At 45.9% G+C, this 14,782-nt stretch overlaps 1 protein-coding gene across 5 annotated transcripts; it reads left to right on the top strand.

Annotated features, from left to right (window-relative positions):
* The first annotated feature begins 263 nt into the window (after positions 1–263).
* LOC135377012 (uncharacterized) lies at positions 264–12,487 on the top strand. Of its 5 annotated transcripts, none has more exons than XM_064609383.1 (9): positions 264–296; positions 736–1,259; positions 1,380–1,548; positions 1,656–1,794; positions 2,564–2,706; positions 4,265–4,394; positions 5,789–5,956; positions 7,146–7,292; positions 12,176–12,486. In XM_064609383.1, the coding sequence occupies exons 3-9, from the start codon at positions 1,460–1,462 to the stop codon at positions 12,359–12,361; spliced, it is 1,002 nt and encodes a 333-aa protein (XP_064465453.1). In that variant the 5' UTR covers positions 264–296; positions 736–1,259; positions 1,380–1,459; the 3' UTR covers positions 12,362–12,486. The 5 variants fall into 5 exon arrangements, with proteins under 5 accessions (XP_064465453.1, XP_064465454.1, XP_064465456.1 ...); XM_064609384.1 differs by having other exon boundaries at positions 275–810; positions 1,074–1,259; XM_064609386.1 differs by having other exon boundaries at positions 275–1,259; positions 4,337–4,394; positions 12,176–12,487.
* The last annotated feature ends 2,295 nt before the right edge of the window (positions 12,488–14,782 follow it).

The following is a 14,782-nucleotide window of genomic DNA, read 5'->3' as shown; positions in this document are numbered from 1 at the left end:
CTCGGCCGTGATCGAACCCACGAGCTTGAGCTCAGCAAGCCAACACATCACCACTGAACTAAGACGAGGGCTGCGATCTCCTAGAACCTTCCTGTAAGCAGCTGGCGCTGTGAAAGCATACACCTGTTGAAACCAGCGGCCAGTATCTGTTACGAAGAAGCAGAAGGAAGCAGCGCGAGCTAATGCGAGGACGTGCAGAAGTTCCAACAGTCAAGTCGTCGTTCAGTCATGCATGGACCTCACCGGACGTAGTTTCTTGTGCTCACAATCCCGCTTCACGTTGCACCTTCTGGAAGGTGAGTGTTACGTTAAGAGCTTTGTCTGCATGATGCTATATCTGTCAAGATACGCGCATCTCATGCGCGGTTTAAAGCACAGTATATAGCGTTCGCAGTTTCGGGGATGTTGGTAACTCCCAAGCTGAAGCCGAGGCGCACTTTATGCGATAATTTTCCTTTCTTCGAACTATGAGTAAACAAAAGCACACGGTTAAGGCAGGGGTATCCGTGATATAGATCGAATCTCCGAATGGGAAGACCTAACACTGTAGTAAATTTTATGCCTGTAACACCAGCACCGACACTTGTGGTAGACTGTTAATGTAATATGTGTAGCAGTGGATGCTCTGTAAGATTCATTCCATGGTATACGATATTGTCGAATGCCTTCTTATATTCAGTGTTGCGACTATAATTTCGATACATTTTCAAATACAATAGTTTTAATTTTCCGTAGGTGTGCAACATCAACCGCGGGGGTCTACAGCTGAACAGCAGCGGCGGACACTGTCGACCCCTCGTAGATGAACAGGTGGAGCTGTGTACCCGATCATTGAGAAAATAAAGTAGCTTTTCTGTTCGGTCCGGACAATCCTCACTGGCCCGTAACGCGTGCGTTTTGCGAAGGCCAGGCACTCGAGTCACCTCGCTCCGTGTTATTCTTTCACAGCTGTGGTTTTGAGATCACGTTATCAGTGCTGTTTTCAGGGAATATCCCGAGATGGAATGTTTTAGCGTAACGGAATTCAAGTGAAGCGATTACGTCGTGGCTACTAATTTTGCTATTCTTAGTAGAAAGCCTAACTCTGACCACGACGGAGGCAACCACTCGGGAAGTTTTCGTTGATACTACGACGGCGATTACTACGACCACGGTGCCAGCTAAGACTACCCACACCACGGCGACTACTACCACGACTACAACCACTACGACAACGACAACAACCACGACTACTACTACTAGCACCACCTTGAAACCACGTAAGTGGTTTATATTGTGAATCCTTGATATTGACGATTATCGCTGCAGAAGTGTTGTTTCTACGTTGTGAACTCTGTTCACTGCGTCACTGCTAATCCATAATGTTCTTTCATGCCCAGCTTTGCCTCATACGTTTCTTGCTTGCGTCAGTTCAGTCGTTCAGGCAATATTTCACCCACTGGACGATGTGTGTTACTTCATGTTCTTCACCGCCCAAGACATCAATCAACTAAAAAACAAGAATCTCGGTCTTGCGAGAAGCAAAATTGGTATCGACATACCGAGCTCGTAAGTGAAGTAGTTCTATCTCTGAAAACGAGTATGCGTCAAAATTAGTGTACTGAGAAGCGCGTGTCCTGGTGCATTGGTGGACGTGTTGGTGGACTCTGTTTCAGAAAAGCCAACGCTAATCAGGGCAAACTTGAAAATTCCATCGCAGCGTACTGGCCAAAGATCAGAGACTTCGCTGTCCTGGACATGGAACTCCGTCCAAGTGTTTCAACTTATGTCGGTCATGTCGAAGCCTTTCTAACAGTAAGCCAGGAGTTTCGTCTTAAACGTTTCTGTCGAAAAATTGTGTTGTGAGGTAGGGAGAGCTGACGCCGACGCTGCTGGGATAAGCCCGTTGTAGTTATGTTCATCAGATTAGAGTGTCACCTTGTAGTCTAGGGCGGATTGAGATAAGGGGGGATCTGAACGTTCCGACACCCCTCTCTTCCTGTCGTTACATAGCTTCAATTGTCCTTGACCATGTAGCAGCATATGCTATCCACGACAGGACCCACACCCCCCCTCAGAAAAATCCTGGATCCGCCCCTGCTTGTAGTACCTATGTCTTTTCCCAGCGTGCCCTTATTGTGTCCATGACCGTGAAAACGGTTTCATCGCGGCAGTTGATTCGTGCAGGAAAGTTATCATCGAAACGTAACACATCACATGGAACATGTAATAAACATAGTCCGGTGAACTGTTGTCAGCATGTAGGCCCTTTAATGTCCTATTGGGAATATTAGGGGCGTCAAAAGGGGCGTTCTAGTATCCGCCGCGTGATAGTCGACAATCCCTTACTTGATTCCTTTGTGACGGATCTCTGAAGCTGATACATTGGTGATTTTGCCACAGGATGCAATTTTATGCGCAGCGTGCCGAAGAAGCCAACATTACAGAAACCTAACCATTCGCATACCACTCGCTTATTTCAATCGCCAACTGAGTTGAGTGTCCTGCGCGTGCGTTGTCGAAATTGCCACCAATACCAACAATGACAACGTTCTAGTGATAGGCGTTGATTGAATTCTTTCAGGAAACGGACAGACTTATAAATATCCATATGAGAGCAGAACCAACGCCTAGGAGGAACTTTGGCTACGTGCTTCTAGGTGTGGCCATACTCCGGGGAAGCCAACAACCAAGCACCCTCATGGCTAACTTCAATCAACTTGTACAGTGAGTAGACCATATGTGTCCGACGTGAGGGTCCTATACGAATATCTTAGCGGCAGGCTTCGAAAGGATGGAAATGTTGCGCTGATTACACTTGCACACACTTGATGGTTCAACGAAACCGCGTTCAAGTCATACGTACCAACACTCACATAAGCATACTGTTTCTACCTGGTCGTTGTCCCGAAAGAGCCGCGGGTAAACTCAGTTGCCCGTATTCACCAAGCCACTTAAACCGTTGTTTAATGATGTCTAGTTTAAATCGATCACGTAGTCTCTCCGGCTCTGAAGCTGAAACGCACGCGCACTATACACATTGTCACGAGCTGATTGAGGGGAGGGAAAGTAGCTCACAATTTGCTCCATTTTGCACGCAGCATCTGCAGATCGTTAAATGTATCAACCAGAACCAGCAACGGCAGCACAGCAAACACTATTGTTGATGATGCATAACAGATGCACTAGGTGTTGTATTTAAGGAACCACGCATAATCAGCGCCGCTTTTGTTGCTGGAGGTAACTGCTCTTTGTGCGCGACCTCCTGTCAGCTTTGGATCGGAAAGCGACTTATGTGTTGCTGCCAATGTTGACATCACTAACGTGGACGATATCGGTTCTAAATTTGCAGAGCGGATTTCAAAATTCCGCTCCATACCGATAGTTAACTTTTTTTGGCGGGGGGTTTATTGCCTCACTTACTTCGCTCACGGGTCTATCACAACGTTCTTTTTCCGTAATTTCTGCAATTTCGACTTGAAAAGTAGGCAACAGTATCTAGCAAAAACTATTTTGGTTTTTTTCTCGAAATGCTCAGTTACAGCTGCTCCGTGCTAGACCGGCTTTAAACTACCCCCCTCCCCCTTAGTTTAAATCAGTCCTATGCGAATACATGAGAGTTCGACCATTACTAGACCGCCGGGTTCACGCCGTGTGAACGGCGAAAAAAAATGACATTGAGGGCAGGTATTCATTGGAGTGCAACAACATCCGCCTTACGAACGCTTCTAGTCTACATGTAAGTCTAAACTTACCTGTAATTCGCCAAAAAATTTCCGGCGAAGCGTAGATTAGGCCTCTGCACTGTGCACACACTATGGAGGCCGCCAAGGGCCTCACGGCAGTCGGCTTAGAACAGCAGGGTGGTGATTGGTGGTTCGCGGACGAAGTTCTCAGACGTCTGCGTGTCATCAGACGCCAGACAATGATTGGTTTTGCCACTGAAATGGCGTGCTCACCCTGCGGTTTCCTAGTATCTGGTACCATCTCCACCACCACACACTAACAGCTGCGACTTCGCCCCAATTTCCAGCTACCGATAATTTTTACTATGTATCCTAACGTATGCATTGCATTGTCGTGGTCATCACGTGCGTCCAGGTTCGTACTGTGCGTGTGTGGACGGTGCGACAAGCATTACTGTTCGGTTGCCGCTATTCAATGGAATAGGCTCCCTAGTGCGCCGAAATGAATGTCTCGTAAGTCTTGCGCCGATGTCTACCAGCTAGAGAATCTGCGGTATGGGCTTCTGGCTGCTTCTCATGATAGAATTTTCTGTTTACAGAGTAATTAAGCCAGACGCATTGGTGTACCGAACGACTCTCAATCGTAATATAACGGACCCAAACGTATGCAGGGCTACAGGACCGTCACCCTGGCAGGGACCTGGCATGCCGTCTATGCAGTCATCATTCGTAAGCAAAGTTGTCTACTGTTTGGAAACGGGACAATCCGTCGCGTGGGTACTATTACACGATGGAAATAGTGCCACTCGCAATATGACATTGGCGCGGTTTCACCAACGCTGCTTAGCTTCGAACTAAGGTCAAGGGTAGCTAAAAACTAAAATTAACACTTTAATTACTTTTAGCAACATTAGTCAGATATGTGCTGAGTGTTTTAGTGACTACTCTTGATGAAGTGAAGTTGAAGGTTACAATCAAGTTCAGTGACTGCTGATCTCAGTTGAAATGTTAATCTGTTGTTAATAAATGTTAACAACTGTTTCTATGAGTGAGCCGTGCACAGCTGGACAGAACAGTTGAGCCAGAGATTTCCCTACACCCCCCTCAGGGGGGGGGGGGGTTTACACCCTCCCTGCATTTTTGGACCCCCCCCCCTGAAATTCCTCAGGTCACACCACCCAACTCGGCCACCAACACATTCTAGTAGTAAGTCCGGCGCAGCGAATTACATCCTGTACTATCAAACTTGGTCTGTAGGACCACAGTGATGCAGATGATCCTACCATGCATTTGTCCAAATTCATCTGAAAATCACTGTTCCATTCATATAGTACGCGCATAAGGGGGAAAATGCGTTCGGGCATGCAAACTCAATGTGGATCACAAGGAATCATTTGCGCCCAACTCAATCAAGCGAGGTCTTCACCGTTCGTTGCTAGGTATTCATTGAGTTTCGTGAGCCAAGGTGAAAGTCTTTTTTCTTTGTCGGTCGCGCAATTATGTATCTTAATGTTGAAATGCCGCACATAATGAATCTGTATTCTACTGTACTGTGTTGTAACGTATTAACATGTACAAATAAAACGGGAAAGCTCCGCAGATATGTCACCATTGTGCCACGATTATTTCCGTGTCTAAGAAAAATTTCGTAAGTGGAACCTTCACCAAGCATACCCCCTTGAAAGCTCGGCACCCCGTCAGCAGTGAATTTCGGTGGAAATCACTGGTTGTGACGAGCAGGTTAGCACGCGTCGTGGCCAACTTCACAGGTAACTGTGCCGACATGCGTCTGGAAGGTCTGCAGGAAAAGCGGAGAGAGCACATCCGCCAGAAGATTCCCACGGCCTCAACTATACAAGCCAACCAGCCATGCCATTTGGTCTTTCGGCAAAGATCGAGGCGCGTTCCAAGCTCGACAGATGTCGTCGATAAGATGCCTGGCTACGCACGCTCGCTAGATTTTGCCCCATCATTCCCAACTGTGGTCAGCTTACTGCAAAAGAAGGGCAAATGCCACGAGTTTTGCTGAATGAGGTGTTCATACGCTCTTAGCTAAGCAAGATGTGTGCTCACCCCATGCATATAAGTGCTGATGTTGAAGCTAGCCATTACTGTTCTTGCAGGTTGAGTCGTTGTCATTCAGGCATGTGACTGGGTTCCATCCGCTGCCTTTGAAAACAGCGGAATTGCTCTCTTTTAGCGCTGCAGCCCTCATAACTGCCTACACGGATCCTTATACACCACTCACAGCTCCATGCCGGAGTGTCACCCAGGCGAATCCAAAAGAATTGGTAAGCCGAGATTGACTGTCATGGTTTGGACAGTGAACGTTATAGGGGTAAGGAAAAAGGACCTCGAGAAAAGGTGGCAAGAACGATACACAGAATACAGAATCCTCACTTCGGTTGTGACGTTTTTGTTCCGTGTCACTTGGTCTTTTGCCCTTAATCGTTATCCCATTCAGTCTGCGCCCTACATCGCCTTCTAAGGGAAAGGAGACACATTCCCCAGTGGCCAAAAGGATAGCGTCACCAGTCAGGCTTTTAGTGACAGGTGTCCGCGTTGAAAATGAGGAATACTAGATGCAGCATTGTTCTGTGGCGAAACGAGAAGCCCCAACGTCTGCCGGAAAAAAGCAGTTTCGGAAACAGACAGCGAATGACACACTCCGAATGACACACGTGAACTTCGTGTTGGCCAATGCGGGCTCTCGCCACACTCTCGGTGCGAATGTGACTACAACGCACTGCCCGGTTGTATCGAGGCTGGGTGAAAAAAGTGTTATGCCTGCCCGGATTCTGGCAAAAAAGAGAAAGAAAATGCAGAGGAAATGACTTGGCGAGTTCTCCATTAGTATATTGCGGCGAAAACTGGAAGCAGACGAGACAAGCGTCTTGGCTGTTCTCCCGTTAGCGTGCCCTACTTCACGTCCTGAGGTCCTCAGCTGCAGAGGGAGCCGAACATTACCATATTGTTCCATAAAATTAGTGATTAGTGATTTTTTATGTAAGGGTTGTCTGCATGTAGTGGTGACATGTTGCACGTACCACACTGTTGGATAGCGGGTGATTTCGACCAGCTGGGGTTCATTTGACGTGCGTCGTAAATCTCCGACAGACGGTGCTGAAATCAATGTTTACCTCTTCCACATTGCTACAGTCCTCGGTCGACTTTCCACACGTTACCGATTCAGCTACCGAGGACGGCTATCTTTCTCGTGCACACGTTTCGTGATGGAATAGTCTTTTTAAGTGTGACGTGAAAGGCGTTTTCACTGTCACAATCCTGTTTCGAACATCATGGGCTATGTTCTCAGAGATCCGGCAGAGAAATTTAGTTGGAAGGTTGGGTTGGTTCGTGAGCGATTCCAGTAGTGTATGCGTGTTCTAAAAACGCTAAATGATAATGTATGCCATTTGATCTGCTGTTTGCACTAGTTTTGTAGTAATGCTGGCTTTTACCTTGAGTCCTTATTTTCAGGTGTGCCAAAATGGACGATATCATGATATAGTGACCAACCGTAATATGTACCTTGAAACCGACACCATCCGATTCGACGAATGGGGCGGTACGTTTGACAGCACTATCATAGTAGCGTACGACTCGGATTGCACTATGTCGACAAAGGTATGTATACCATCGCGAAGGTCCTCCGAAGGACAGCCAATGCGTGTACATATAACTGTATAAGTGTATATTTTATATTTATATTATAAAAGTGCATATGAGTGTATATAAAAGTGTATATTTTATATTCCCTTATTCTCTCTACACTGTATCTTTTTACATTTCTGGTGATTCGCTTATACAGGGTGCCCTAGGTAAATGCGAACATCATCACTTTTTCCGAGGTGCCATATAGCATATGCTGAACGGTGCTCCTTAGAAGGGCATTAGTAAACTCCTAAGGCAATGTCTTAATTTACTTTCAATAATTATCTTTTAATTATTATTATTATTCTTTTCAGAAAAAGAAATCCGTTCGGTAGATCATCCGCACAAAAATCGTGATAGCGCATTGCGCATCTCGGAGACGCGTCTTTCCTTCACTCCCAGAGTGAGAGAGGGAAAGACACGCATTCGGCTCTTGCGTGCTGGAAGAACATTAACAGAAAACAGAAAATGCAACCCAACATAAGGGCAGTTTCGATGTCATAGGGTGCATTTGTTTTGTTTCTGCAAGTTAGAGCTCAACTTGGACGCATGAGACAGCACTGCGCTCATTCACCCTCTCACACTGGGGGTGATGGAAGACGCGTCTCCGAAGATGCGCGATGAACAAAATGAAGAAGAAATCGTGTTTCTTCACGATTTTTTTTTTTTTGCGAACGATCTATCAAATGTTTTTTTTTTAACTGCTCTGGTATCAGGTGACCGAAGGCACCAGGTGCTCTCATTCGGACAACTTCGAAGCTGCGCTCTGATTTCGAGTTTGCTAGTGCCCTCCTAAGGAGTACCCTTCAGCATATACTATATTTCAATTGATTTGATCTCGGAAAAAGTGATATACATATATTTTTAAAAATATGTTAGGTGCGGCACCCCGTATTCAGTGTGTATCACAAGCCTCTGTGGCGCAAGTTCCAAACGATAGTTTCTAATTGTGTATTCTACAGAAGCGCCGTGTCAAATGGCGTATTTCATAAAACGCAACATCTCAGGGTGTGCTCCACAGCGGTGCTCCACAGTTTTGCCTGAAAAAGGGTATTCATTTGCAGACACTCTATGAAGGGCGTAGAAAATTTTCTGTGCTCTTCGTGTGACTGCCACGCTGCCCTTGCGTGTCGGTATATCTCGGGCAATTATCCGGGATAGGCTTGACTACTTAATGAAATAAATGAGTGGATCGATGAAAGAGGTTAGCCTATGGGTCACGCAGACGGGCCTTCCGACAGGTGGCTACGAAGGACCCTGCTCGCTGTCGCTGTACGCGCCCTCGTGGCCCCATCTGCAAAGAGCACAGCGTATAACCCGGGACTACCTGCGAAATTAAAGCAGTACGCTGAAAATTCGAGAGAAAGGAAAATGTGCGCGTGCTGTTGCATCATGCTGCGCACTTATCATAATGTTGATAATCAGCTAACAACAAACGAGCGTAGTTGTGCAGGGGTTCCACTCAGCAGTTGGCAGTAACGTTTTCGCTTTTAGTGCATGGTAAAGGTAGCGCCTCAACGTACACGAAGAAAATGCCGCTCGACGATTCTCCTGTTGTGGCACGTTACAAGAAGGGTGCGAACTTTTCGCTACAGCATTCTGAGCTACTTGGTTGTCTTGGATTTCATTACACACTCCGTCCCACGCTGCTCGTAGTGAATGAGTGGAACTTGTGTGCGCACGTACACGTCCTTTGTATTCTTTTCGGGGAATAAGTTTCGCACGTAGTGGCAGTGACACGCGGATATTTAATACAATTATTCAATTTAAGTGGAAAAGTTAAACACTGTGGTACATGCTCTGTACGTCATGTAATTAGCTTCTAGCCTTGTTTTTAGCAATGTAATTAGCATGTAATAGCATTAGCATGTAATAGCCTTCTAGCTGCGGCATTTTCGAAAACATAGCGATACATGCTATACACGTTTCAGAGTGTTTGAAATTGTCGAGTATCTGATACCTAAAAAGGTGTGTGACACCAAGTACTGCGCCTGTTATAATGCGTCTGTATTCGTAATGTTACGTTCCAAACATCATGCAAAAAGGGATCAAACAGCGAAAGCAACCGAAACGAAGTGAAACTGCGCGAGACTTCGCGGCTCGTGATGCCGCTACAGGCCATCCACCGGCCCAGTTGCTTTCCCACACACGATATGGATAGGCCAGCGATCCTCGTCGGCGAAATTCCGCTGGGCACGCCGTGCCATGCATTAATACCCCGTGAGTTTCAAATTAAAAGAGAACACTGGTCCAAGATCTCTACTTGAAAGAAATTTACATTAATACAAATGCGATTTCGTCTGTTTCGGCGTTTGTCTGTTTTCTTAGTGCGGGCCGCTATCATCGCTGCAATCTTGCCAACCCGGAAGCGGCAGTGCGAGCAACGAGAAGGCGAGGGCGAAACGGAGCCACTGCGCTTGCGCCAACCCTTCTCGTATCTTTGAGTAGTGTAATGATCCCGTCGTGTGTGTAAAGTGTCTGCGTTGTTGATCTCTGTCGCCGAGACTCGCTGTATCCATACCTGGGGGATATCACAATCGCTGGCCTAATCATGATTGCGCGCGATGTGGATCCTGCATCAGTACGTTTTGGGTATTAGTCGACGAGGTGCAAGGTTCTGCCTTCCACAGGAAGACACGTGTGTCGAAGCAGAAGAGCATCTCGCAGCCCCACAAAAATCGTTCCGCGCGCAGCGAGCGTCAGCGCATACATGTAAACAATGTAACGTCACCGGGTGTCATTCCCGTGACTACGCGATTCCATAGATTAAATAGGCCGGTATATAGCACACCAGTCCATCTAGATCACCACTGTTGCCCGCCAGCCGCGTTGCGTCGTCGTCTCGCGGCGACTTTTAAATTTTTCGCGCGCGCTATCGATAAACCTGGTTTTCATCACTGACCTGTGCCTCGACGACATCTCCTGTACGATCCCACAGTTTGGTGACACAACCTTCGAATGGCCGCACTGTACCGTCGTACTTTTGGTAGCGTTTGCTGAATTGTGTCCACAAGCCTAAAACCATTTTCTCACTGCCTTCGAAAGAGGGGAGAACGGGAGAACAAACTTTGGAACTTCCTGTCTACGACTTCATCGGTGTTCCTATGTGTTCTTCTACGATATACGCTATGTGGCTTTTTGTGTTCCTATGTTTGACATACTACACCACAATCTTAGGTTCCACCTGTATGGTTCAAAATACAAGACACGCTGCTGGGAAAGCAAAAGTCTCGTTCAAAACTGTAATAGTATAGTCTTTCAAAATTTGTTCCTGGGAAGACAACCGAAGCCGTGTTGTCCGAGCTTCGAAAGCAATATTAAGTTACGAAATTAGGGGAGAAATGCAAGGTGCTCTACCTCTGCACATACAGGAACCGCTTAAGGAAGTTACTTATAAATAAGTACTTATAGATAGTGCAAAAAAACACATAAAAGTTGCACTTGAGCAGTATAGCTGTCTGGCTTTGACCGAAATAGCGTCTCTATACCCTGCTGCGTCCCTATATATAAGGTATAGATTGAGAAGTTACCCGTCAAAAAGAACTGGTTACAAGTTTCCGTGTGTGAAATGAAACTAAGTTAATGACGAAGTTGTTCAGCATGAAATGAATTCGCAGTTTACTGAGTTACTTCCAAGTTATTTCCAAGTTACTTCGGACACAAAATAACATTGCGCAGGTGCAGACGTTGTGTTGCCTGCGGAGGAGTGCAACACGTTATGCCCAACACACAACAATAGACAACACACACAACACACACACACACAACACACACACACACACACACACACACACCACACACACACACACACAATACACAACAATAGACCTCTCCCTGTTTGTAAACAAATGACGTCGTAGTCTTCGACAGCGCCAAAATTCGGCAGAATTCAACCACGCTCGAAGCTAAAGGTGAACGAGGTCAGGCCCGAAAGCCACGGTCTTGAGGGAACTACGACATGGTCCCTTGAAGGGATGCGACGCTCGGGCGTACTTTTCTTCAGTGGGACACAGCGAACAAGTGTCCGTTCGTGGAACCTAGCCCGCCTTCCAATTTGTTTCGGTTTGATTTTGTCTACCAATGTCATGATGGCGTTTTTCTTAGAGGTCTATCCGAGCGCTTTGCATCTTACCCAAGGTGGGCGCACAATGGTTCAGCTTCATTTCAATGACAGCGGTTCTTACTTCCTGAATAAAATGTAATTGATTGAATATCACGTTTTATGGCAAAAAAACAAAACGCAATAGAGGAACGGAGAGAAAGCAAGAAAATATGTGGACGTGAGTGTAAAACGAGTTAAGGTAACTGAGAACTAGCTTAGTTACCTGAAAAAAGAACCAGTTCCTCTGAAAGTTACCACGGCGGAAAAGTACCGAGGGAAGTTACAAGCTACCAAAAAAACGAACATAGTTACAGTAACGAGTTACTTGTAACGCGTTACTTCAAACTCTGCTATAAGGCGAAGACTGTTTTGATTGCTTCAGATAACGGGCATACCTCCCTTCTATTCGGAATATTTGTCCTTCCAGAATTACAAGCACTAAAGTGGGGAGGTGGGTGCCTGTGAATGATGGTGTGGTGGCAAGACAAGGGAAAAGAAGGGTTCTTGAAGGGACAAGTTGTGCTGATGTGTGTGTGTGTGTCCCTTGTCCCTCGTCTCGAGGTTTCGTTAACATGAATGGATGGTCGGTTGGCGAAAAGTCCGGATATAAACTGTGGACGCGGAATTGTTCCGACTCTGAAAGAGTATTCTTCGGAGACGTAGTTTGTATAAACTCACTCATTCCCTCAAATATGAGGAAGCAAATTACGAGGAAGCATTACAACCTGCTGACAACATATTTCTTTCTTGACAGATGTGTCTTTCTTTCAATACCTATGGCTTCACGGGCGGCTACGTCATCTTTGACGTCCACTTCCACTACCTGTGTTCAGCACCGCCAGCATTCATAGATTCCAAGGGTGACTTTGGCGTTGTGAAGTGGGCAAAAGTTAATATGCACAAGAACTACGCCGGGTTACATTGCGAGAACCTCTGCTGATAAGCTCATGGGCAAAGAATGCGATTATCATTTGGATGCGGAGTATTGTTTACATGGCCGTGAAGCAATCTGATGTGATACATGCAATATATGATGTTCCATCCATGACTCCTGCCAGCAGTATTCCTGCCGTGTTAGACAGCGTAGGGCTGTGTTATGCTGCCTCGCGTGATGGCTGAGGCAAAGTCTTAAGCGAAACCTGGAAAACCGAAGTCCATAAGTATGAACTCTAATATAAAGCTATGAGAAGTGTCGCCTTTGCATTTGCGTTATGAGTACGGCCAGGCGGATATCCTCTCGTAGACAGTACGTATATTGCAATACCGTAGGGCAAAGGCCGTTCTATCCTAAAGATCGTGAACCCCAATTTTGCTATGGAAATGAATGAGCCAGGGAATGAATGGACCATGGTAGGTTTCACTTTATATCCTGGTGGGGTTAAAACATGCAAAATTAATTCGAATAGGGAATCCCGTATTGGATGTGATTCGCTTCGGTATTCAAAAGAAGGCGAAAATTCGCATATATGCGATACTGCGAACGACCCAAATCATGTCACATAAAGATGTCAAACATTCCATGCCCAAAGCGGAGTGGGGCACAGTAACGACATTTTATAGTTTTCGGTATCGACCAATGGGTCGACACTTCCGCGAACAGAGGTTTCTCCTTTCTGCCCTTTCTGCCTTTTCTCCTGGCCGATACAGTGAGCATTACTCTATACAGGGTGTTTGACAAAAATCCCCCGGCTGGATAATTTGTGAACAGGTGGCGTTATCGAAGAAATTTCTTTTTGGTAAATTTTCCTTAGGGCATCGGCTATGAACTGAGTAGTGAGCGGGGCATTTTGCATACGCCCATTAAATTTTCACTTCGCACGCTTACGGGACCGCTATTTTACGTATCGGGAAATATTGCAAGAAAAAAGCCCGTCGACACTTGATTTTTCGTTTAATTCATTGGTTTCGGTTTACATATTTCTTGCGTGGAGCAGCGCACCAATGCGCTCTTTGGATCAGCTATCCGGCTGTCAATTTCATATTCATCCGCCTGTTTGACACACGGGGGTGACGAAAGATAAGGAACAGCCGCAAGCCAGCAGGAGATGCTCTGGTGTTCCTTCTTCTGTATACTCTTGAAAATGAACTTCACCACATAGCACAATCCTAGCCAACCATCATCCCGGATGACAACGTTCTCTCCCATGATTTGATGAATATGGGAAGCGTGTATTTTTTCTGCCCTTTCTTGTTTCTGTACAAATGATGCCGTACATAAGGAAAAATAAACAAATGTTTTGTTTATTGCCTGCCCTTTTGGACAAAATCGTTGCCATTCAGGAGGATAGTTGCCTAGAGGCATGCTGTCTGGTGCAGTATCCAACTAGTTCACAGTGCTCGCGGGGCATTCGTCACAGTCAATGATAAGAGAAGCGTTACCTCACACACACACAAGGACAGACCCGCCAGTGCTGTTCACCAGTCGCTTTAAGAAGGAAAAACCGAAGCCTCTCTTGCGGGCCTTTCCTTATCTTCCGTCACCATCGTGTGTCAACCAGGCGAATAAACACTAAATTGACGGTCTGATAGCTCATTCAAAGAGCGTACTGGTGCGCTGCTCCGCGCAAGAAATATGTAAACCGAAACCAAATAATTGCTTCAAAATATTTTTCACTGAAGGTCCCGATGCGTAAAACAAGGGTTCCGTAAGCGTGCGAAGTTACGATGTTTATTTCATTAATGAGCGTATGCAAATCAGCCGCTCACTACTCAGTTCATAGCCGATGATCCACGGGTCTTTACCGAATTATTCAGCCAAGGGATTTCGTGAAACACCCTGTAGACAGGTAGACTGGGGGCGCGTAGGCTGTTCTGTGTGGTGAAATGAGGCCGGTCTAAAGTGTGTTCCATTTCAACTTAGGCAAGGTGGTCCGGACACCGTCAGTGAATTTTACTGAAGAATAAACTATATATGTTGTAGCCTGCCTGAGTTCAAGCATAGTATTTTTTCTCTAGTTGCCGTAGGAGAAAATAAAAATCCGGAAGAATATGGCAGGTCTGACGGTAGAGCGATTTCGGCATTCAATATATTTTCAAAGGACGAATATCGGCTTTTACTTTTTTCCGCGCACTGCCAACAAATGCTTCTAGGACGTGGGTTCAGTTACTGCGGGAATTCTGTTAGATTCTGTTATTAAAATATTTATATGCCATCAGGGCCAGGAAGGCATCATACATAAGCAAGACACTAAAAAAAAATATCTTGAGTCGGCTACATGCGTGGCAAGTTCATCGTACGATTTGGAATAACACTCACTATTACACAAATAAGTAATACAGTAATGTGTAACAAATGTAATACAAAACAAGAAAACATATGGCGAACGTAAAGTCAAGGAGTACCAAGGTACTTGAAAGATGT

Source organism: Ornithodoros turicata, unplaced genomic scaffold (genome assembly GCF_037126465.1).
Source record: "Ornithodoros turicata isolate Travis unplaced genomic scaffold, ASM3712646v1 ctg00001440.1, whole genome shotgun sequence".
NCBI classification, from domain to species: domain Eukaryota; kingdom Metazoa; phylum Arthropoda; class Arachnida; order Ixodida; family Argasidae; genus Ornithodoros; species Ornithodoros turicata.
Note: the sequence above shows the minus strand (reverse complement) of the source record. Positions and strands in the feature narration are given on the sequence as shown.

Bases quoted from the DNA above. Each gene is read 5' to 3' on its own strand.
- LOC135377012 (XM_064609383.1), top strand. From the start codon at position 1,460: ATGTTCTTCACCGCCCAAGACATCAATCAACTAAAAAACAAGAATCTC. The intron at 1,549-1,655 runs GTAAGTGAAGTA...ACTCTGTTTCAG, and splicing joins GGTATCGACATACCGAGCTC to AAAAGCCAACGCTAATCAGG. The intron at 4,395-5,788 runs GTAAGCAAAGTT...CTGTTCTTGCAG, and splicing joins CGTCTATGCAGTCATCATTC to GTTGAGTCGTTGTCATTCAG.